This window comes from Rhinoraja longicauda, chromosome 18 (genome assembly GCF_053455715.1).
Source record: "Rhinoraja longicauda isolate Sanriku21f chromosome 18, sRhiLon1.1, whole genome shotgun sequence".
NCBI lineage: Eukaryota > Metazoa > Chordata > Chondrichthyes > Rajiformes > Arhynchobatidae > Rhinoraja > Rhinoraja longicauda.
The window spans coordinates 39,351,823-39,377,036 of record NC_135970.1 but is presented as its reverse complement, the minus strand read 5'-3'; the positions used below and the strand labels follow the sequence as shown (position 1 = coordinate 39,377,036).

Below are 25,214 nucleotides of genomic sequence, written 5' to 3'. Positions count from 1 at the left end.
TACTGGCAATGAAATAAATGATATTCTCCATTGCAACCGCCTAGTAGGCTTGTAAACACAATATACCGATAATATATAGTAAACAAAAATCCCAAGAAATTAATAACCTCAATACCAGTGCAAAAAACTTCCCAAAATCTTTCGTGCAATAGGGTGACATGGTGGCACAGCGGTAGAATTGCTGCCTTACAGCGCTTGCAGTGACTGAGACAATCCTGACTACGGGTGCAGTCTGTACGGAGTTTGCACGTTCTCCCCGTTACTTTGCGGGTTTCCTCTGAGATCCTCAGTTTCTTCCCACACTCCAAAGACGTGCAGTTATGCATTTAAATGCAGCTTTCTGGGGAGATAATGATAATAGACAATAGACAATAGACAATAGGTGCAGGAGTAGGCCATTCAGCCCTTTGAGCCAGCACCGCCATTCAATGCGATCATGGCTGATCACTCTCAATCAGTACCCCGTTCCTGCCTTCTCCCCATACCCCCTCACGCCACTATCCATAAGAGCTCTATCCAGCTCTCTCTTGAAAGCATCCAACGAACTGGCCTCCACTGCCTTCTGAGGCAGAGAATTCCACACCTTCACCACTCTCTGACTGAAAAAGTTCCTCATCTCCGTTCTAAATGGTCTACCCCTTATTCTTAAACTGTGGCCTCTTGTTCTGGACTCCCCCAACATTGGGAACATGTTTCCTGCCTCTAATGTGTCCAATCCCCTAATTATCTTATATGTTTCAATAAGATCCCCCCTCATCCTTCTAAATTCCAGTGTATACAAGCCTAATTGCTCCTGCCTTTCAACATACGACAGTCCCGCCATTCCGGGAATTAACCTAGTGAACCTTTGGAACAGCAGAGCAGCTCAGATAACTGCTTCCTGATTTCTATGTTTAACTCTGTGGAAGTTGGGGTCCAGTGTATGTTCAAAATTCTGCATTAATTCTGCAGCAAAATCCATAGCAAGAACTTTAAATTAAAAACAATAAAGTTCGCATATCTTTCAAAGTTGATATCTTTCAAGTGTTTTACTAACTTAAAGTGCACCGTGATCACATTCAGTTTAATTTTTACTTGAATAGCATTGCAATAACATATTTATTATCGTGCAGGACTGAGGACAGTTGTCGTAGAGTTAGAAGTGGAGAGGAACAGGCTGCAAGAGCAAATCCTGGACTTGGAACAACGCTGTCAGGACCTGGAGGACAGAGCACAGCTCCGTGCCAGAGTAGAATTCCACCAGGTAAGGTGGACTGTTCAAAGTAGTTTAATATAACAATTATCTAATATTAACTGGGTCAGGCAGCATCTCTAGAGAGAAGGAATAGGTGACATTTCAGGTCGAAACCCTTCTCTTCTCTCCAGAGATGCTGCCTGTCCCATTGAGTTACTCCAGCTTTTTGTGTCTGTCTTCGGGTTAAACCAGCATCTGCAGTTCCTTCCTACACATCTAATATTAACCTTTGTGTTTAAAGTATAAAAAATATATAGTTTAGTAGCAACTAATCTACTAATATGTGTGGAATAATGGTTTATCGTGTTTGACGGGCAAATGGGTAGCAATTTTAAATTATTCTTTGATATGGTGATCTCATTTTTTGTTAAATTACAAGCTGCCGCTTATGTAAGATGCTGCCTACATCTTAAATAAGCGGCAAATGACTAAAATTTGTTAAGACAGATATTAGCTCAATTTTTGTCCAATTCCACCTGTTATTGAGAAATTTGGTTCCCCTGATTTACAGAATAGGTTTTGTGTGGACAGATGACAAATAAGTCTGTTTCACAAAGTGCTGGAGTAACTCAGCAGGTCAGGCAGCATCTCAGGAGAGAAGGAATGGGTGACGTTTCGGGTTGAGACCCTTCTTCAGACTGATGTGAGGGGGGGTCTGAAGAATGGTCTCGACCCGAAACGTCACCCATTCAATCTCTCCTGAGATGCTGCCTGACCTGCTGAGTTACTCCAGCATTTTGTGAAATAAATACCTTCGATTTGTACCAGCATCTGCAGTTATTTTATTACAATAAGTCTTGGTCATCTGTCCAAGGTGAAGATAATGAAATGGAGGGGGGGGGGGGGAGAGCAGGAGACAGCCATTTTGGTCCCTCAAACCAGTTGCACTACTCATCGAGGTAATGGCTGGTCTTTTATCTGAATACCATTTTCCTGCACTATCCTCATATCTTTTGATTCTCTTAATCTCTTGAAATCCATTCTCTTTTTTTTAATCAAATCGGTGAATGACCCTTTGCAGCACCTCGAGAAAGAGAGTTCTGAAAAAAAAATCACCTCCCTTTGTGTGAAGGAATTCTCCTCATCGTAACGACTAATTGAAACTTCTATGTCTGCCACTTCCATTCATATGTGGTCTTCTGAAAGTTTATCTTTCCAATATAAGATCAGAACTTTTCAGGCAATCCTCTGGAGTTTGAACTTTTGAATCGTGTTAAAACTTTTAAATGCAAAGATAAAACTTCAATTCAGGATTTTGTAACAAAGCCTTTTAATACAGGTGGCCTTTGGTGTCTGTGAAGAGGGGCCGCTTCTGAGGGTTCCCCAGGTGTGTGCGCCCATGATTCACTTTTGATGTGAAAAGCAACCGCTGCAATGTGTTGTTAGTTGTGTCATGTTGGGTTTGATTTCCGTGCGCGTGTGTGTGTGTGTGTGTGCGCGTGTTTACACTTTTTAAACTAAGATTCACTTTTGCGTAGCTAGGTTGTGTTGGGGATTAGTGAAGGATGATCAGGAAAAATAGCACTTGGAAATTAGTTTTCAGTGATGGCAAAAAACGTACGGTAAGAATAAGATTATGCAATGCGCACCTGAGACGACAAATACATTTTTGTCAAAAGGATCCTGGTAAACGTCTCACAATGTTGAATATGCTCCTAGGTTAAGGCGGACTTAAGCGGTCAGGTAGGTTAAGGCGGACTGAGCAGATGTGAGAATTTGAGAGCAGGAGTAGTTTGCAAAGTTAAGGAGAGCTGTGACATGGAAGGATTTGAAAACTTGGAGCATTGTTTAACCAGGAGATCCACAAGTACTTGGTCTGGGCATGAGATGACTGACTCTAGGCTGAGGAGAAGAGCTGGTATGGTAACATAGAAACATAGAAAATAGGTGCAGGAGTGGGCCATTCAGCTCTTCGAGCCAGCACCACCATTCAATAGGATCATGGCTGATCATCCAAAATGAGTACCCCGTTCCGGCTTTTCCCCCATATCCTAAGAGATAAATCTAACTCGCTCTTGAATTGGCCTCCACTGCCTTCCTTGGCAGGGAATTCCACAGATTCACACCTCTGGGTGAAAAGGTTTTTCCTCATCTCAGTCCTCAGTAAAACTCTGCTCTTTATTTTTTCAATGAGGCACGTTTGCTTAATAATTATAAGGTTGGGAGATGGGTAGAGAGAAGGGAGACCGTGTTGGAATTTTAGTAAACGCCAGAGGTAACAGAATGAGCATAGAAAATATCATTGTTGGCAGTCTGGCCACAACGTGACAGAAAAGAATGATGAAGCCTGGTGACTGATATTATGGATGGTGATGAGGACACCGTGGAAGGATGGTATTTTATATCAGGTTTCAAAAATTACTGCTGGAAAAGGAGGGATAGAATCATTGTTATAACTGCAAAGGGTGCAAAGTTTTTTAATATTATTCAGATCTATTTATTGATGTGGATGGGGTAGAAATCTATTTGGTGGGATTTGTACAAGAAAAAAGTGGTTGGAAATGGCTTGGTAGTTCACAAAAATGGAGAGAGGTGAAGGTGTGGAGGTATTGGTCTGGTCGGCAAGATCGGCAAGGTTTGGAGATGAATATTTTTTGTGTTTATTTTGTGCTTCCAATACGCATTTACTTCTGAGCAACGAGTTTGGCAAAACCTACACACTCTTGGTGAGCATGCCATGGACTAAGCTCAATGCATGGTTCATTATTTCCTTACTGTTAGATGAAGTAAATCATTGATGTGATTATGGCCACACCATACATTTTTTTCCCTGAGAATTCTAGCTAATTAAACCATCCAGATATTATAGCATTCCTTCCTTGCCAGTGGAATCAAGGAGAGGAGCTGTTATGAAGCCACAAGTACTTAAGCTTATGTCTGGTCCTGCTATCCTGATAATTACATTTCTACCACTTCTATTTGCTTGTTTTCAGCTGTGTAAGGGCAAAAGAAAGTGGACATGACCAAACCTATTTCTCATAGTAAATTTGTAGCTGCAGCTAAATTACCACCTTGGTGTAAATTATGCTGCTGAAGAGAACTATTTAGATATTCGTCTTTCTATAATAGCCATGTGTTGAAGCTGGATTTGTTCATCATTAAGCAGATGTTGACCCTTTGCAGAAAGTTTACCTCTTTACTATGGCAGGTTCTGCCCGTGGAAGCCAAACCATTCTGTCTATTGGGAATGAATATGATGAGGTTCCTTAAAATTTGAATTGCGTTGCAAACCCAGTGCTTTCCAAGGATAAAATGTTCTGTGTTCACTTTTCCTGCACATAAAATGTTTGAGAAGACACCTGTCAATGACAGACCAGAATGCAGAGTCAGTAGTGCTTGTAGGGATGCACCCCTTTTATTCATGTTTCGTTGCAACTTAGAAGGTGGCTATTCAGCCCATTGACTATGAGCTGGCTCTGGAGTGATTAACTCAATTCCTGAGCAAAATTCCATTTGCAGAAGGGTCCTGAACCGAAACGGCGTATATCCATGTCCTTGAGAGATGCTGCCTGACATGCTGAGTTACTCCAGCGATTGTGTTCATTGCAAGATTCTAGCATCTGCAGTTCCTTACGTCTCAATTTCCCTGTAACCTATTCTTGAACACATGCCTGTCAACTCCACCCTGATTTTCTTACCATCTATCTGTGTGATAATTTGTAGTAGGCTATTAACCCAAGCACCTGCCCGCCTTTGGGATATGGAGAAAACCAGAGCAGCTGGGAAAATGTTTAAATTCCACGCACCACCCGAGCTTTCAAGAGAGAGCTAGATAGAGCTCTTAAAGATAGCGGAGTCAGGGGGTATGGGGAGAAGGCAGGAACGGGGTACTGATTGTGAATGATCAGCCATGATCACATTGAATGGCGGTGCTGGCTCGAAGGGCCGAATGGCCTCCTCCTGCACCTATTGTCTATTGTCTATTGAGCTCAGGATTGAGCCTCAGTCATTGGAACTGTGAGGTAACAAAGCTGCCTGCAGAACCACTCTGAATAGACATGAATGCATGAAAAATCAAATGCATTGCCTATTGAACTTTTAAAGTTCTGCTAGATTTGAGTGTTAGAATCTCTGGCCATTTTCAAAACGCAGAGTATTGATAAAAGCAGTTGTTTGTGGAGTTGGGTGCTAATAGATTTAACCTTTGTCCTGCATCGATCTGTTTTGAACACCCAGTTGATGCACAGGGATAGACTGGAAAAAGAATAAATGTCACTGTCCATCATCAACTGGACGTGTGGCCACTAGATGCAGGAGGGGGTTTATGAAAACTGAACTGACTGTGTTCCTTTGTCATTATCCTTGTGTTTCGGCTTTTGAGGTGATGCTTCTTAAAAATTAATTTTCGCATTGTTCAGAAAAGAATGGGAGTTCATCTTGAGTAACTCTGCTAAGTAATTTCATGTGAACTAATGCTCTACAAATTAATTAATGAACATTCAACCGGTTTGACAGAACCTGTACTGTAGCTTTGATATCCTTTGCCATTTTCAAAATAAAATGGAGGTGAAAGATTAAGTTTTGAACACGTTGCTGTGCCTCTAATGTGACATGAAAACCAAGACTCTTTGCTGCGAGTCGGCTAAATACTTTACCTTCCCTGACGCAGAATGAAGCTGAACTGCTACAAAATCAGCTGTCCCTTTTGCGAAGCCAGCAAAGCCGTGATTTTGACCAGCACCAGCAACTTGTTTCCGGTCTGAACGAGCGGTTGAAAGGGTAGGAACATTATCTCTGTTTCATGTAGACAACAGTGGAGCAGTGCTCAGTTTTGATTTGCATAATTTGAATATCAACTTATTTTTTTCTCGGCTTTGGGAGACAGCCAACGACAGCATTGGCATTTTGTCGGGGTTATGAGTCATCTCAGTCAAATCTAAGGAAACCATATGCCAAACATTTGTAGAAAAGTGTGTGGGTTTCATCCTCTTTGGTGATGAGTACAACAGCATATTTTTTATTTTCTATGGCATTGGAAGCTAGTTAGCCCACCAAGCCTTTGCTAGCTCTTGGAGTGATTCCATCAATCCTATTCCCGTACTTATTTCCCTATTACTTGTTCCCTCTCACATCTATTAGCTCCCACCTGATGCTTCTAACACCCACCTACAGTAGGTCACATGATCCACCAACCTGTTTTTATATTGAACACTTCCATATGGAATGAGTTCCCAGATGAAGCAGTAGAAGCAGGTATCATGGCAACATTGAAAAGACATTTGGATAGGTACATGGATAGGAAAGGTTTGGAGGCACATGGGCCAGGTGCAGGCAAATTGGATGAGCTGGTTTGGGTAACTTGGTCGCTGTGGATGAGTTGTGCTGAAGGGCACAATTATACTGTGCCGTATAACTATGATTCCGACTGTGCCTGCTGAAAATGGGGGAGAAGCATTCAGGTAGGCTCGAAGCACCTCTAATCTGTCCAATGGGAACTTACGGAGGCCAAATGCAAGCAGCAGAAAGAGCACACATACCAAACCATTTAGCCGGTGAACCACCAACTCCATCACCTTTTGCAGTCTGTCAAACTCTCATAAGACTTTTCAGCCATCTCCAACGCACAGAACTGGAGTGGAAGCAAGTCACCTTTCAACCCATCTGACTCCCTTAGAAGAGCAGAAAACCTACCAGGGATCTGTGTACAGCATTGCTGTCTGCATGTGGATATGCTGATCCATTCAAGATCATAGGACAGGTTATTTTATTTTTCACAGTGCTGAGTCTTTGTTCACCACTTCAAACCTCCCCTTGGCCAATTTTGGGACAAGTTGTCAGTCATTTTAAAGTATAGCGTTTGATAGAATTAAGAGTGTTATATTTTCCAATGTGGTGAGTTTAAATTATTGCTTTTGTTGTCAATTATCTCCACCGCTGTTCACTAATCCATGTATTTTACACCTTGGTTTGATTACATGATCACTAGTCAGGGGTGGTTAGATTAAATTAATATTGCCTTCCATGTTTCAGATGTTGAAAAAATCACAGTGACAGGTACTGTTTTCTTCAGGAAGTAAATGTAAAATTACGCGTTTCCAAAGTTACTTGTTTGCCAAGTGGCAGTAATTTCCCATGAATGCTCTGAACAGGGATTTAAGTAGCAGGCAGACATTTTATGGAACTGCCATGTGGAAAATGTTTGCTCATTTAGCAAGGGCAGCACAGTGGTGAAGTGGTATTGCTGCCTTACAGTGCCAGAGACCCAGGCTCGATCCTGACTATGGGTGCTGCCTGTATGGAGTGTACACGTTCTCCCTGTAACTGTGTGGGGTTTTTCTGGTTTCCTCCCACGCTGCTAAGATGTACAGGTTTGTAGGTTAATTGGCTTTGGTAAAATTGTAAATTGTCCCTATTTCATGTAGGATAGTGTCAGTGTACGGGGTGATCGCTAGTCGGCGAGGACTCGGTGGGCCGAAGATCCATACTGTATCCCTAAAGTCTAAAGTAAATTTACTATGGTATGGAATGTGCAGCCTCAAACTGTAGTAGAAATAGTGTTAATTTTTGAAAGGGATTAGATACATAAAGTGGAAAATGAGCTCAGGGAATATGATTAAGTTGATAAATCTATCAAAGAATTGATGGACATCGTAGGCATAATGGACATATTGATGAATATCTGTGCTAGCTGATTCACTTCCATCAAATAAAGAAACCATTTCTTCTCATTTCTTTTTCTTTGAAAATGCTGTATAGTTTTGCAGCTTCCACTAAATCTGTCACTTAATCTTGTCTCGCCTTTAGCTTCTCATTTTTCATTGTCCTCTGTAATGAAAGTTTGACTCGACTCAATGAAACTGATGTTCATCTCCAGAGTCAGCGACAGGAAAGATTACCTGGAAAGTTCACTTGCAGAAAAGGAACACGTGTTGGTAGAAAGCGCAGCAAAGTTGATGCAGTTGGACAAATGCAAGGAATCCTTGAAAGCCCAAGAAATAATCAGCCAAGATCTGAGTGAAAAACTACTGCACGCTGAAGAAAAAGTAAGCATTCCAAACACCTTCATACTGCTGTGCAAGAAGGGACTGCAGATGCCGGTTTACCCCAAAGATAGACACAAAATGCTGGAGTAACGCAGCGGGTCAGGCAGCATCTCAGGAGAGAAGGAATGGGTGACGTTTCGGGTCGAGCCCCATCTTCAGACTGATGTCGGGGGGGGGGGACAAAGGAAGGATATAAGTGGAGACAGGAAGACAGTGGGAGATCTGGGAAGGGGGAGGGGAAGAGAGGGACAGAGGAACCCATTCCTTCTCTCCTGCGATGCTGCCTGACCTGCTGAGTTACTCCAGCATTTTGTGAATAAATACCTTCGATTTGTACCAGCATCTGCAGTTATTTTCTTACACAAAATGCTGGAGTAACTCAGCGGGTCAAGCAGCATCTCCGGACAAAAGGAATAGGGGTCTTGACCTGAAACGTCACTATTCCTTTTCTCCAGGGATGCCGCCAGACCGACTGAGTTAATCCAGCATTTTGTGTCCACCTTCATACCGCTGTCCATGACACTGATCTCAAGTTCCAGGAGGTGACCGTTTCATTTGATGTGCAGAATTTTTTCTTCTTTTCATTTGGGCAAGCTATTCATAGTGCAAATAGACAAGAAGATGACTTGCATCTTTAAATTTATCTGCACCATCTACTCTTACAATCCCCGAGTCAGCATCCAGCTCACAAACTCTGCAGCATCTTTTTACGTGAGGGCGCTGGATTGTAAAAGTATTTATGCACTGCCGTTCCCTTTATTCCCCACAAAACCAGCCTTTCTGTAATTTTACAATTCATAATACGGTAGCGCAGCGGTAGAGTTGCTGCTTTACAGCGAATGCAGCGCCGGAGACTCAGGTTCGATCCTGACTACGGGTGCTGCACTGTAAGGAGTTTGTACGTTCTCCCCGTGACCTGCGTGGGTTTTCTCCGAGATCTTCGGTTTCCTCCCACACTCCAAAGACGTACAGGTATGTAGGTTAATTGGCTGGGTAAATGTAAAAATTGTCCCTAGTGGGTGTAGGATAGTGTTAATGTACGGGGGTCGCTGGGCGGCACGGACTTGGTGGGCCGAAAAGGCCTGTTTCCGGCTGTATATATATGATATGATATGATAATATTCTTATTTAAGATTCAGCTGCAGAAAATTAATATTGGTTTATTATCAGCACGCGTCCGAGATACGTAAAAAACATTGTTTTACGCGTTATCTGAACAGATCGTACCATACACAAGAACAACAGGTAGAGTAAAAGAGAAAATAAACAGAGTGCAGAACATAATGTTCCAGATATTAAGGAATTGATTTGTAAGCTTCAGATAAGTAATGCAACTCGATACCTAGAATTGGTGACTTTGAGACTCAAATCAATTCAAATACAGAAGACTCCTTTGTCTTAGTCCAATGCACCAGAATTTATTTGTTTAAGATTCTAATTTTCCTCCATGTTAGGGTTTTCACCAACATGCCTACAGTCACAGAAATCCCAAATCATTTTCCGCGTTACTTTTAAAAAATGTGTTTGTTATTCTCTGCATATTGCATGTAAAAATGAGTAATAATATTTACGAATGCATTGTTTTCTTTTTAATAGTTGGGATGCGTTACGAAGAAATGCAGTGGTTTTGAAGTAGAATGTGCTGAGCTGAAAAATACTGTCCTGGACCTTTCAGAGAAATTATCTTCAACCAAAGAAAAAGTATGACATTTTCAAAAGAAACCTTTAAAAAAAATCCAATTACTTTTACACTCTCTGAACATTAGTGCCAGACTAGCTGTTTTTCTGGACTATTGCACGTCGTTCTGTTATCAGTCCAACGCATTTTTAACTTGGTTTTTCTTCAAATGTTTCACAGTAGAAAAATTATTGTTCCAGTGAGCAAAGGATTACAGGAAACAGGGACCTGTTAGCTTTATAGAGAGTGCGGGCAATAAGGAGCAAGATGGGATCGTGGGAAGGGAGTCCTGATGAGTAGGAAGGGATGGGGACCCTAGCGAGCAATAAGTGAACGTGGGAATGGGGCCCAGGGGAGTAGGGAGAGAGCTCGGGACCGGGGCCCTGGCAAGTCGGAATCGAGGCGTGGAAACAAGACACTGGTGAGTAGGAAGAGAGTGTGGGAATGGGATCCCAGGGATTAGAGACGGAGCGTGGGAACCGGGGCTCATGCCTGTTTGGAAAGGAACTCGAATAATGTCACCTGTTCAGCCAGATGAACTATCGAGGTTTCCAAATGGTAGGAAAGTGGTTGACCCGAGTTTTTCTCGAAACATGACCATACCTGCGATCACCATGTTGCAGGGGTGGGATTGCATTCCCAGGAAATGGTACATATCGTAATTTTCTGTAACAGGAAGCCACATCATCTGCACGTGTCAAGAAACGAAAGCTGAAAAAATGTGACTTTTCTTTATTAACCTTTTACGTATAAATTCCATAGATCGAATTTTATTCCTTATCACATTTTTGCACAATGTTTTGTGTATTCTCTAAGTGCTAATTTCCATTGCCTCAAAGGTCATGACACAGTCTTTTCATGGTCTTTTCACCATGTTCTATTACCAGTTGATGACAAGGTTTTTGTAACATGAAGCGATCTTTGCAAGTGGTTCGGAAACAAAAACTCTTGTGCATTAAATGTAGACATCATTAAAAAAATTACAAGCAAATTCAAAAAGGACAAATGACCTTTCCATACTTTTTAATCACACAGCACAGAAACAGGCGACCAAGATACCCCATCTTCATTAGTCCCACCTGCCCGCATTTGGCCCTTATCCCTCTAAATCTTTCCTATCCATATACCTGTGCAAATGTGATTTAAATGTTGTTACAGTACTGCCTGAACTATCTCTGGCAGCTCATTCCATATACCCACCACCCTCTCTGTGGAAAAAATTGCCCCTCAAATTCCTATTAAATCTTTCCCCTCTCACCTTAAGCCTGTACCCTCTCATCTTTGATATTTATATTTTAAGTTTTGATAACCATTTGCTGAAGATTTGTTTCCATGTTTGATTTTATTGTTTGTAGAATGTATGGTCACATTGTTCGGTGAACAGAAATCTAATTAATTGCTCAATTGAGATTGTTGTAAAAAACAAAAGAGCAGGCCAGCAAACCTGCAAGTATTTGCGTTATAATACTCCCTTAGAGGGAGTACAGAGAAGGTTCACCAGATTGATCCCTGGGATGGCAGGACTTTCATATGAAGAAAGACTGGATAGACTAGGCTTATACTCGCTGGAATTTAGAAGACTGAGGGGGGATCTTATTGAAACATATAAAATTCTTAAGGGGTTGGAGAGGCTAGATGCGGGAAGATTGTTCCCGATGTTGGGGAAGTCCAGAACCAGGGGTCACAGCTTAAGGATAAGGGGGAAGTCTTTTAGGACCGAGATGAGAAAACATTTCTTCACACAGAGAGTGGTGAGTCTGTGGAATTCTCTGCCACAGAAGATAGTTCTCCAACTTCAGATAGCTCCTCTGTCCCTCCCTTCCCCTCCTCCTTCCCAGATCTCCCTCTATCTTCCTGTCTCCACCTATATCCTTCCTTTGTCCCACCCCCGACATCAGTCTGAAGAAAGGTCTCGACCCGAAACGTCACCCATTCCTTCTCTCCCGAGATGCTGCCTGACCTGCTGAGTTACTCCAGCATTTTGTGAATAAATCGATTTGTACCAGCATCTGCAGTTATTTTCTTATACAGATAGTTGAGGCCAGTTCATTGGCTATATTTAAGAGGGAGTTAGATGTGGCCCTTGTGGCTAAAGGGATCAGGGGGTATGGAGAGAAGGCAGGTACAGGTTACTGAGTTGGATGATCAGCTATGATCATATTGAATGGCGGTGCAGGCTCGAAGGGCCGAATGGCCTACTCCTGCACCTTTTTTCTATGTTTCTATAATAAGCCATAGCTGAATATAAACATCTTTCTCTGCGACGTTCAGGTACAGAAGCAGGAGGCCGAGATGAAGGGTCTGCACCAGGAGCAGGAACAGACTAACGATGATCTGGAGCGACTGAACTCAAGCCACTTGGAGGAGAGAGCGCACCTCATTGCTGACCTGCAGAGCTGTGAAAGAGAGATTGACGCTCTGAACGAGGTCATTATGGAGAAGGAACATGAGAAAACTGCTCTTGCTCAGAGGACGATGGAGTATTCAGAGGAGGCTAAATCATTAAAGGAGCAAAACAGATGCAAAGAGCAGGAGACTGGTGAACTGCAAGCAGCCTTGGTGAAGGTGGAAAGGGAAGTTATTCTGCTGAAGGAGATTCAGTCTGCTGATGAGCAGACCATGAATAACAACCTTTCTTCGTTAGTGGAGCAGCTCTCCACCATGGAGTCTGAGTTACATAATACCAAGAGTGAAATTGAGGCCAATGAGAAAAATATTGTGGTGTTAAAGAAGCAGATTGGAGAAAATAATGATACCATTGGTAACTTGCGTTTGGAGTTGGAGAAACTGAACACGTTAAATCAAGCTCACCTTGCTGAATGTGGACCTCAGATATTGTCACTTGAAAACAAGGTCGCCGTAACCACTGAAAAGCTTAAGGAAATAAACGATGCAAATCAGAAAGAACTGGAAAACCTGAAGGCACTGTTGGCTAATAGCAGTTCAGCAAAAGAAAAACTCGACAGTTCACTCAAAGAGAAAGAGGAAAAAGGGCACATTTTGGAGAAGGAATTGAAAGCTTTGAAAAACCACTGTAATAACCTTTTGGCTGAAAATATTGGAAAAGACGAGGAGCTCGGGAGACTATCCAAACGACTCGATGAATACAAAGAAGAAGCAGAGGGGAGATTGCAGGAGAGGCTGGGTAGTGTTGCCTCTTTAGAGCAGAAGCTTCAAGTGGTTGACAAAAACAATTCTCAATTAACGCTCGAAGTACAGACTAAAGAAACTGAAAGAAAAGAGTTAAAGAGGCAGATGGACGAGATGAGCAAATTGGCCATTGACCTACAAAACCAAACAAAAGCACTTAAAGCAACAAATGCACACTTGCAGACAACTGCGGACAATCAAGTTCGGATCATTTCAGAGCAAGCTAACCTTGTAATAGAGTTACAAGATGATGCCACTCATAGCTTACAGTTCAAAACCGGCTTGGAGTGCAGTATGAAAGATGTGTCCATTGAAAATGAAAATCTCAAGGCGCTTCTCAATGATAAGGAAAATGAACTAATACAGAAAAACAATGTTGTGCAGCAGTTAGAGAGTAAATTAGTCTCTGAGCTCGAGCGGATTTCACAACACACGAGCGCAGTGTCCCAGTTGCAAAAAGAAAACGAAGCATTAACTGTAAAATTAGAATTTGTGAAGGAAAATAAATTAGCAGTGGAACAGCAGTTGCATGAAAAGATAAATGAATGTAACCAGCTGAAAGATGAAATATTGGAACATCGACTAACGACCGAGCAACTCCAGGGACGAGTGCAGTTTGCAACGGTGCGGGTTGAAGAACTTCAGCTTTCAAACAACGAAAAGGAGATTGCATTGACCAACAAAATAGATGAATGCACCTCACTTCAAAACCTGTTGCACAAAGGGCAGGAGGCAATGATGGGGTTACAAAATCAAGTTCAAGCACTCAATGCTGAGCTTGGGGGCAAGGACGTGACTTTAAAAGAGAAGTTATCGGAATTGGAAGGCTTGCATAAGACATTGAGTCAGCACCAGATTTCGACCAAAACCTTAGAAGGTCAAATTCAAGAATTGACAGAAGAAGGTGAAAACCTCAGGCAATGGCTCAGTGATAAAGAATCCCTCCTGACTATCAGGTCTGCTGAAGGTCATGACTTGCAGGGCCAACTTGACCAGAAAACTGATAACGATGTGTTGCTGCAGAAACAAATGGATGCATTGAATATTGATAAAGAACGTCTTCAGAATGAGAATAAAGAACTTCAAACATCTTTAAGTAGGTGGACTGCGGAGCACAGTCAACTGCAGGGGAAGGTGAATGAGTATGAACTCGCAACACATCTCGTGCGGGATCAAGCACAGGTATTCGACACTGAAAATTGTAGGCTTAAAGCAGAGCTTGCAGAGATGAAGTCTGCATTTCAAAGTAAAGTTGGTGAGTTTACCAGCCTTCAGAATCGATTGTCACTAAAAGAGGGGATGATAACCTCATTAAACAAAGAAGTAAGTGATTTAAATGCTGCCACAGTAAAGCTTACTTTGGAACGAGAAGAGAAGCAGATGTCATTGAGCCACCAAGCAACTCTACTGCAACAGCTCCAAGCTAAAACTTTACAATGTGAAGAGCAGTTGGGCCAATATACGCAGATGATTTCAGGGTTGCAACGTCAGGAGCAAGTTCTGGTGAGTGAGGCAGGTCAGCTCAGGCAGACTCTGCAAGAGAAAGATCAATCACTGCAACAGCAGGGAGCTGAGCTTGGACATCTCCAGAAGAAAGCTGCAGAACAGCATGCCCTGGAAATACAATCCGCGCAAAACATGGAAACCATTTCCAAACTTCAAAGTCAAATCCAGGACTTGAGCTTGAAAACTCACGAGCTGAGGCGCACCGCGGAGGAGAGAGACTTGCTGCTGGCCTGTAAAGTGGAAGATTGTGTCAAACTCAAGACGGTCCATTCTGAAATGGACGACACCGTTTCACACCTGAGAGAGCAACTGGCAGCCGCCAGTTCTGAAGCTGAGAGGTTGAAGTGTGTTAATAAGGAAAAGGAATTGTCCCTCTCTCAAATAAAGGAGCACGCGGCAGCTTGCAAAGAAGAATTGACGTTAAAGATGGAGACAAAAGAAACACAGAATGAGGCATTCCGTAGTAAGTTTATTCATCTTGAGCATTCATTCTCACAACTAAATAATCAAGTAAATCAGCAGAATTTTGAAATGAATCAGTTGAGAGAAACTCTTACACAGAAGGAGGCTTCAATTGTGGAGCAGAGTAAACTTGTCAAGCGATTGGAAGACAAGGCAAGTGAGAGTGATTTGTTAAAATCACAATTCAATGAGAGCACAGAGCTGGCTTCTGAACTCCAGAGGCAAGTGCAGTGTTTACTTGCTGACTCAAGGCGACACGAGCATTTACTGCAGGAGAAAGAAGCTGCCTTTAGCCACCTGCAGGATAGGTATGCCGCGCAATCTGAGCAGTTCAAGGAACTGCACAGAGAGCTGAGCAGGAAGGACACAGAAATGGCTGAATTTCAGACGGCACTTTGTGAAAAGGAAATCACTATTCAAACCACAGAATGCAATACCAATACTTTGATGGCTGAGATTGAGTCACTAAAAGAGGAACTGGACAAGAGTCGTGCATCATTGAACGACCGTGGGAATATCTTAAAGCACAAAGAGGAAATGTTTACTATTAATCAACAGAACGCGGATAGCCAGATTACAGCTCTAACTTCACAAAACCTCCAATTTAAGGAAGTCATACAACAGCTTGAGACTGTTAATCAGAACTTGAAGGAAAGGGATATGATTCTTCAGAATAAGTATTTGGACCAGGCACAGCACATTGAGAGCCTTGTGTCTCAACTAAAGACTTTGAATGAAAAGTCAACACAGGAGCATCCAGAAAGAATGATGCAGATTGAAAATCTTCATCAACAATGTGATCAGCTGAGGAAAGAAAATTCTGCACTTGGTCACCATTTGAACACAGTGAAAGCCGAGAAGGAAGAATTGAATGTCACCTATCAGAAGCAGTTACGACAGAAATCAGAAGAACTGCAGGTGCTCGAAGAGAAGCTTGTAAGAATGGGCGAAGTTAGAGAGAAGCATGATATAACGCAAGCTCTCCAGGATGAAAACAAATGTCTTCAGAAACAGGTCAGTCTTAAATCAGAGGAAATATTGAAACTGAAATTAGAAGTTCAGGAATTAGAACAAGGTCTGATGGAATCAAAAAAGAAGTGGTTGACAGAATTGGACAAAGAAACTGAGCAAAGCAGTCTGCTGACTGAAAAATTAAACTTTTTAGGAAACCAAATGGAGTCAAAGGTTGCCCAAATTGACAGCTTACAAAACGCTTTAGATAATTTGCAAGGAAAGTTTTCTGAACAGTGTTCGCAATTACAGACTAGTGCAAATCACCTGAAAGAACAAGAATCGATGGTGTCTAACCTGAGTCAGAAACTTGTCGAAAAACAATCTAGAGTGGATGGATTGTCAGCTTTGGTTTTAAGTCATGAAAATGCCATGAGCGAATTAAAACTTATTCTATCTGAAAAAGAAAAGGAAATTGAAAATTTGCAAAATAGTATTGCTGCAAGTGAGAATGAAATTCAGGAAAGTGCAAAAAGCACGGCTGATGGGTTAAAGTCTTATGAAGAAGGGAAGCTCTCACTCTGTAACGAGCTCAGCCAAACTAAGTTAAGTCATCATTCCGAGCTGGAAGAGTTCCAGAGACAAATAGCTGATCTTCAGGAGAAACTGAAGCAATCACGAGGTGAGCTCAGGGAAAGAGAAAATATTTTAGATGAAAGTTTCCAACAAAGCAGTTCAACGCAAGAGCGGTTCGGTGCTTTGGAGGGGGAACTTAGAAAGAAATGCCAGCAGCTGGACCATGCGGTGAATGAAGGGGCCAAGCATTTTGATGCCCTGCGGAAGAAAGAACATGAGGCACAGGCTCTGACCATGCAAGTAACCCAGCAGCAAGAACTGGTGGCTTCCCTCAGTCGGCAGCTGAAGGAGAAGGCTCTTTCCACAATGCAACTTTCAGAATCCATTTCAAAGGAAATGGTAAAGGCAGCGGATGTAGAAAGGCACCTGACTGATGAAATGCAAGAGCTCAAGTCGCGGAGCTGCGTTTCCGATGAAAAGATTTCCCGCTTTACACGTGAACTCGAAGAGCTGAGGCAGCAGCTGGAGAAGCAAGATGGTCTTCTGACCGCAAAGGAGGACCAGTACCAGGGCATTGCCGCTGAAAATGAACGGTTGCATTCACAGACCCAAGCACTCACAAAGGAGAGGGATCTCCTCAAGAAGAAATTTCAAGCTGCACTACTAACCAGGAGGGAGCTGATGAAGAAAGTCGAAGAGTTGCAACAAAGTGCTACCGCAGATGCAGGCAGAAGCAAGCAAATGGATGAATGGCGAGATCGCTGCAGCAATCTCGAAAGCCAAGTGATGAGTGGTCAGAAGGAGTTTAAAGAGCTTGAAATGCACATCGACGTTTTCAAACAGCAATTGTTGGAGAAGGATGATGATATAAATCATCTCAGTGAGACTGTTTCCACGAAAGAAACCACCATAGAACAACTGCAGCAAAACGTCAGTCAATGTGAAGCAGAGAAAGAAGCCCTGTCTGTGGAATTGTTTAAAATTGTTCAAGACAAAGATTCCTCAATTGCACAACTCCAATCTGTTCTAACTGAAAAGGAGAAGGCACTTGAAGATGAACGATGCCAATTAAATTCAAACCTCCAAACACTCAAAACTGCACTATCCAGAGTACCAGAACGCTCAAATGTAGGATCACCGGACAGAAGTGAAGCTGATGGTGTTACCGAGGTCGTGGACAAGCTAAATGCGCTCAAACGGGAAAAGGAACATCTACATAAGAAGCTGCAGGCAGCACTTTTGGCTCGAAAGGAAGCTATCAAAAAGGCTCAAGAGAAGGATCGGCATCACAAAGAGCAGCTAGCTCAACAAAAGGAGGAGTATAACCACGTTTCAGAAAAGTACTCCGTGCAAAGCAGAGAGGTAGAGGATGTTAAAGAGGAGCTGGCGACACTCCGGGATGCACATCACTCAAAGCTAGCAGAGTTTCAACACAAAACAGAATTAGTAGGGACTTTGGAAAAACAGCTACATTCACTCAATGCTTTGCTTGATGATAAAGAGAGGATGGTGGAACAGCATAAAGTTCAACTCGAGGAAAAGGAGAGCAAAATGCTTGCATTTGTTGGTCAGCATGAAAAGGTACATGGCCTCGAGGAGAAATTAGTCAGTATGGTTTCCGCATTATCTGTAAAGGAGGCTGGTATGAAAAGCCTTGAGGATGCCAACAAACACCTGGAGCAGGAAAAAATGGACTTAATGGCAGAGTTGGGGTGCTTGCAAGTAAGGATTGTTGAAAAGTCAGAAGAGGCAGAAAGGCTGAAGCAGTCCATAAGTAGTCTGGAGCAACACCAAGAAGAAAAGGAGAGCCAAGCAGCAGAGATTCATCGGCTTCAGAATCAGTGGCAGTCAACCCAAGCTGAAGCCAAAACCCTCAAAACTGCTCTGGATGAAGCAATGAAAGACATAGAGAATTATTCCCGTACTTTGGCAAATCAAGCTGGAGATGTGGAATGTCTCAAAACACAACTGTTAGATTTAAACAGAGAGAAAGATGGTATCCAGGCACAGCTAGCTGCCTCTCGAGTGGAGAATGCAGAGCTTAAAGCAATATTGAAGCAGGCTGATGAGGCAGAGGAGCAGAGGGCGTGTGCATCACAGTTATCGAGTGTGCAGTCAGAGCTCGCAGAAGTTCATGAGAACTTACAAGAGCGAGAGAGCACCATAAAGTTACTGGAATGTACGTTGTCCGAGAAGGAAAAATGTGTTGAGGAGCTGGAACTGCAAATACAGAAACAATCTACCTTTTACGAAGCACAAAATGAAACATCAAAGGCTTGCACCGGTGAAGTTCAGCAGAAGTCAGCAGGTAGTTCTGAGGAAGGCAGGACTAAAGAGCTGATGCAGAGAAAACTACAAGCAGCGCTAATATCTCGGAAAGAGGCTCTGAAAGAAAACAAATCTCTGAAGCATGAGATTAACGTCTTGACATCCGAAAAGGAAGAGCTTCTTTCCAAGATTCCTACCCTGGAAAGAAGCTTGGCTGAAGTGAGAAAACAACTTGAGCCCTTGCAAGAAGCAGCTTTAGCACACCAGGAGGAGAGGCAGAGGCTTCTCGCCGAAGCTGATCGTATATCCGCAGAGAAAGGGAACCTAAACGTTGCCTGTGAAAGTCTGAAGCATACATTGGACATCCTAACTCACGAGAAGCAACAATATTCTCAACGGTTGGATTCACTGAAAAACTCCCAGATGGTAGAGTTATCAGAGTGGAAGACAAAGCACGACGAATTAAAGCATGAATATGAATCCCTTTTGCAATCCTATGAGAATATCGGCAATGAGATGGACAAGATGAGGCAGATAGTTGAGACGGCAAGAAAAGAGAAACAGGAGGTGATATTCAAGCTCCGCGATGTAGAAGCCAAGCGACAAAGCACGGAGAGGCAGCTTGAGGAAGCTGGTGACGAAAATGAAAAAATAAAGGACAAAATGAGAAAGTTTGCAAAATCCAAGCAGCAGAGAGTTCAGGAGCTTGAGGAAGAGATTGAAAGGATTAGCAGCGAGTTGCAAACTACTTCCACCACAAAGCAGAGTCACGCAAGCGAATTGTCTACCCAGTACAATCAGCTCCAGGAGGAAAACAAATCACTGAGGCAAACTTATCACGATCTTAAAGCAGAGTTTGACAAAGCCCAAAAAGAGAGGGAGCTTCTGTTGAATGAATTTAATTCATCCATATCTATCATAGAGGAGTTACAGGGTGAGGATGATTCTTATCAGGCTGATTTTAATGAACCACTGTCATCAGAATCCCAATCCCTGGAGGACAAGCCTGTGCTGAAGGAAGGAAAGTTTGACACGACAGGGCAAGTAAGACCATTGTTGTCTCAGAAGCTTCGACAATTAGAGTTTCGCCTCACCGCCGAGACGCATGAGAAAAATAATATTTCACAGCTTGAACAAGAAATAAAAGCTTGCCGGCAGGAGACTATGAACTTAAATGAAAAAGTCAAAATTTTAGAGGATGACAAATCTCTTCTCCAGGAAGAACTTGAAAATTTCCAGGAAATGTCAGAAAAGGTCAAAAATGAGAGAGAGTATTTGGAGGCAGAATTACTTAGAAATGTCGACAAGATAGATCAGTTAACTGAAGCATGGAAGACACTTCATACACAAAATAATTCACTTGTCAATGAATTGGACTGCTTCAGAGAAGAGAAACGTCATCTGATCAAAGAAAAAGAGGTCCAGGAAGTAAAACTGGTGAAAGAATTTGAAGGGCGGCTTCGATCTGCTTGGAAGGGTAAAACCTCGTCCAAAGGTGAGACCAAGGAGCTTCGAGAACTGTTAAAGGAGAAGCACCAGGAAATAATTCAGTTGCAGAATGACTGCATCAGGTACCAAGAGTTGATTTTGGACTTGGAGCGATGTGTTAAAACATCGGAATCTACCTGTGAAGAAATGAGCAAGAGACTAGAGTCTATGACTGCAAAAGCTTCCGAGTCTGAAAGACAAGTCAAACTTGTTCAAGAAGAACTTGCATCCTCTAAGGTCTCGCTCCACGACACTAGAACTGAAGCTGAACGCACTCGAATGCAATGCTTAGGGTTAACGGAAGATCTTCGGAAGAACGAAGAGAAGACGAGAGCTCAAATCACTCAGAAGGAGAAGGAACTACTTGAGATTTTGGATCAGCAGAAAACAATCCATCAGAAAGAAATATTGAGTTATCAGGATAAACTGGGTTTCCTGGAACGGGACAAAGATAGAGTGGTTGCAGCAATCTTGGAAATGCAAGCTGAAATAAATGGCCGAGATTTTATGATAAAAAAACTACGTGACGAGTTGAACACTAATTTGGCTAAACTGGCAGCATTCACAAAATCTATGTCCTCTCTTCAGGATGACAGAGACAGGATTATTGAAGAGTCCAAAAAATGGGAAGCTGGATTCCAAGATACGATCCAAAGTAAGGAAAATCAAGTGCAAGTAAAAGAAGAAATGTTGCAGAAGCTTCAAGAGGAGATAAAGGTCAAGTCAGTCAACCTTCAAGAACTCCAATTCAGAACTTCGAAGATGGAGCAGGCAATTAATGAACTTAGTGTGGTTAGTAAGAATGCTGAAGCCAAGCATCAAAGTGAAACGGTGAACATGAAAGAAGTCATTTGCAAACAGTCAGAAGAAATTGAAGAGATGGAGGGGTTATTAAAAGACAAGGCGGCAGGCTTATCTAGTTTGTCACAGGAAAATAGTTATTTAAGCACACAGCTATCCCACGTGAGCCAATCTGTGAATGAGTTGAAAACGGCAGAGCAAACCCTGATGAAAGATCTTGCGGAAAAACAGTCAGAGAATCGCCAACATCAGACTGATAACGACAAGTTGCAGGCTGATCTTCAGAAGCTGAGAGCCATTTCCCAGCAGCTGAAGCTCATGCTGAGCAGTAAAGACGCAGAGATCTCAAAGCTTGTCTCATCAAAAGACAGTGAAATTTCTGACTATCTAGTGGAAATCCAGCAGCAACATAGAAAGCAAATAGATGACTACGAAAAGAATTTGAGGATTCTCCAACAAGATAACCAGAAGGGAGCCAGTGGCATGAAAGAGCTGGAGGTCCAACTGGTTAAGGTTAGGGAAGAGAAAGACAAAGCTGTTAGCCAGACGGATGCCTTCACAAAATCGATGGCCTCCTTGCAAGATGACCGAGACCGCATCTTATCAGAATACATGGAGCTGGAACAACGGCATCTCGACATACATGGCCAGAAGGATAGCATCATTCAGGAGAGCGCAGCTGAAAACAATGAACTGAAGCAAGAGATCAGAAATTTGCTGAACCGGATGGATGACGTTAATTCCGAAAACGCGCTGCTAAGAGCACAGTTGGTTAAGTACAGAGAGGAGCTAAACCAGGTCCTGTCTTTGAAGGATAACCAGTTGAAGGAGTTGCTGCAAAAACAAAGACAGCAAATTAAGAATCTTGAGAATGAGAAATCCATCTTCAAAGAACAATGGAAAGTTGCACAAGGCTCCCTTGAACAAAGTAATGAAAGCTTAAAGTCCTTGCAAGAGGAAAATGAGCGAATTTTGGAACAGCTTACAGAACTCAAGGCTGCTCGTTTGCTAAAAGAAGAGGATAACCATGAAACAAATGAGAGGCAATTAATTCAAGAGCTTCACCAACAACTTAAAACTAAAACTCTGGAATGTGAAGAGTTCAAAAAGGAAACAAGTATTAGAGGAGCTGACTTAAAAGAACTTGAAAGTAAATTGACTGAATTTGAAAATGTGGCGAAGGTGAAGGCGGGAGTTAAAATGACTGAAGGTGCTGATGGAATCGCGCAGGAGAAACCTGAAGAATATTTGGAGGGATTGTCCGTGACAAAGCAAAGACTTTTGGATGTTGTTAACGAGAACAAGGAACTTGCTTCTCGGGCAGAATCTTTTGAGAAAACGTTGCTGGCAGTACAGACGGAGAGAGACAGGCTTCTGGAGGACATTCGGAAACTTCAAGTCAGGCTAACAGATGATGTCAAGGTAGAAATCAATGTTTATTTTTCTACTTCAAGCACACATCTTAGAAGGGACTTTTTAAAAGAGCATTTTCATTTGCTGCTGACATGCATGGAAACAAGCCCTTGCTTGTATCAATTAATAAATCGAGTAGGATACTAAATCTCAAGGTAGTAAATATGAAGCCATGCCATTGCTCGTTGATGGGACTTGTTCCTCAGGATACGTACGATGACTAAATATTTGTGTTTTTATTTATTTTTTATTTAAAAGATTCCAAGATGGGCACAGCAAAGATGTGTTGTGATCTTGTTTTGCATTCATGCGTGTATAAAGATTGAGCACAATTTTCATTTTGCAGGAAAAGGGGGCTGTTCTTCAAGACCAGAAATTAAGGAGCAGTAATGATTCCTCCGATTTAACATGGTTCAAAAATAAGGTAGAAGAACTGGAAAAACTTCTTCAGCAAGCAAGACAGCAAGAGTGCACAGAGCAAGATCTGTCTTCCTGCAAGAATGAATTGACTGAGCTAAGGTTTGGTTCTACTTGGACTGGGATATATGTGGCATTTCTATTGTGCCGTATGATCAAATGGGGATATCCCTTTATGCTTTGGCTAGCAAACTATGTTTGAAGTGTTGGCAGCAAACACGGCAGTCAATTTTCGTAGGGTGGTGTCGTAGAGCCACAAATGATTCAACTCCTCGACGAAGGAGAATGCGTCAGGTTAAAGGAGGAGGACATTCAGTTTCGATTGGCTGAATAGCCTCCTTTAGTTTATTTTAGTTTAGTTTAGAGAGACAGTGCGGAAACAGGCCCTTCGGCCAACCGAGTCCGCGCCGACCAGCGATCCCCGCACACACTAGGGACGATTTACAATTTTATCGAAGCCAATTCGCCCACAAACCTGTATGTCTTTGGAGTGTGGGAGGAAATCTGAGATCCCGGAGAAAATTTACGCAGGTCATGGCGAGAATGTGGAAATTCCGTATAGACAACACCCGTAGTCAGAATCGAACCCAGGCCTCTGGTGCTGTTAGGCAGCAACTCTACCACTGCACCACCATACCTCCTGTCCCTTAAGAAACCTCCTGTCCCTTCTCGATTTGCACTTGGTGCCCTTGAGAATGCCGTAATGACAACTAGTGATTGCTACACCATTTCAGAAAACATTAAGAATCAATTGCGTTGAGTCTCAAATGAGCTGTGTGTTTTTACAGTTAACATGGTGTAGTTTTCATTTCCCTTCGATTCATGTTCTTCTTAACTAAAATGTGAAATTAGTTAACCATTGCACGTGATTTGAAAGATTAAAGATGGCTCTGTTGTTTTAGGTCGGAGAAGAATTTGCTGCTTTCAAAGTGCGGAGCCATGAGGGGGGAGTATCTTGCATCAGTGCGCGACAGGGACAGACAGATTGCAGAGCTGAGAAAAATGAACCATGAAGCATGGCGCGGTGAACTGGGAAATGCCAGTGGTGTGCAACAGATGAAGGTAAATATATTAAAATTAATTTGACATATGAAATACACTGCAGTGATGGCATCACCTTGATAGGTGTGACCTTTTCTTCCTCCCCATGGTATTCTGGTTTCAGAGCTATTATTATGTGCAATGCCGGAATCAAAGTTGGTCAGAAAATGAGTCACCAGCAAAATACCCAATTTTCTCAATTTTCAGTATTAATTCAGCCTCGCTTTTAAAATTATATTTTATGTTGATATGTAGATTAGCACTATTTATTGCTGGGTGTAGGAGTTGGAATAATTTCATCCTGAGGACATTGGCAATATCTGCTGGATCTCCCATCCAAACCCAGATCTATAAATCTGTCACTTTGTCACTGAGCTGAGTATGTAATCAGTCCTTACCTCTTTTTTGTGGGTCTTATTATTGAGGAAAGGAATTCCTTAGATTGAACATCTGGTAGAGCTGCTGCCTCACAGCGCCAGAGACCCGAGTTCGATCTTGACTACGGGTGCTGGCTGTGCGGAGTTTGTATGTTCCCCCTGTGTCTGCCTGGGTTTGCTCCAATTTCCTCCCACATTCCAAAGGTGTGCAGGTCTGTAGGTTAATTTGCTTCTGTAAATTGCCCCTTGTGTGTTGGATGCAAAAGTGGGATAACACAGAACTAGTGTATGGGTGATCGAAGGTTGGCGTGGGCCAAAGGGCCTGTTTCTGCACATCTATCTATATATTTTTAAAGTTATTCACTTTTTAAACTTTAATAAATTTGATTGGCTCTTGCCACTCCCCCCCGCGTGGGGTCCGGCGGTCCTGATTGGCTCTTGCCGCTCCCCCCCCCGCATGGGGTCCGGCGCGTCCTGATTGGCTCCTGCCACTCTCCCCCCCCCCCCCCCCCCCCATGTGGGGTCGATTGTTTGGCTCCGACCTCCCACTTGACGCCCGATTGGTCGCTGTTCCGGGTCCCACGTGGGGGGAGCATCGCCGCCACTGCAAAGCAACGGCCGTCGAGCTGCCGCTGCAGGAGAGGTTTCCACCCAACGGGTCCACGCCTCGCTCTGGCCGCCCGAGGCTGGGATGTGTGGCTCCCTCTCCCCCCTCGCCCGCCCCCGGCCCCGGGGAAATCTCCCCGGCCAGCAACGGGTCCACGGGTCGTCCGTTGGGGGAGGGTTGCCAGGCCCGCAGGAGAGGTTTGCACCCTACGGGTCCACGCCCATCTAGTTATCTCTAAAGATCTAACTATTATCATCCTCTA

General features: G+C 42.9%; 1 protein-coding gene across 3 annotated transcripts in view; it reads left to right on the top strand.

Annotated features, from left to right (window-relative positions):
* LOC144602426 (uncharacterized) overlaps positions 1-25,214 on the top strand; it is an 83,012-nt gene that overhangs the window by 49,873 nt on the left and 7,925 nt on the right. For 2 of the 3 annotated variants that reach the window (XM_078415542.1, XM_078415541.1), the window contains exons 17-24: positions 1,113-1,243; positions 2,514-2,561; positions 5,844-5,953; positions 8,049-8,217; positions 9,814-9,918; positions 12,167-22,519; positions 22,857-23,029; positions 23,830-23,989. In XM_078415542.1, the coding sequence (XP_078271668.1) occupies positions 1,113-1,243; positions 2,514-2,561; positions 5,844-5,953; positions 8,049-8,217; positions 9,814-9,918; positions 12,167-22,519; positions 22,857-23,029; positions 23,830-23,989 (11,249 nt within the window). The remainder of the gene's footprint in view (positions 1-1,112; positions 1,244-2,513; positions 2,562-5,843; positions 5,954-8,048; positions 8,218-9,813; positions 9,919-12,166; positions 22,520-22,856; positions 23,030-23,829; positions 23,990-25,214) is intronic. The other variant, XM_078415543.1, reaches the window with a different exon arrangement.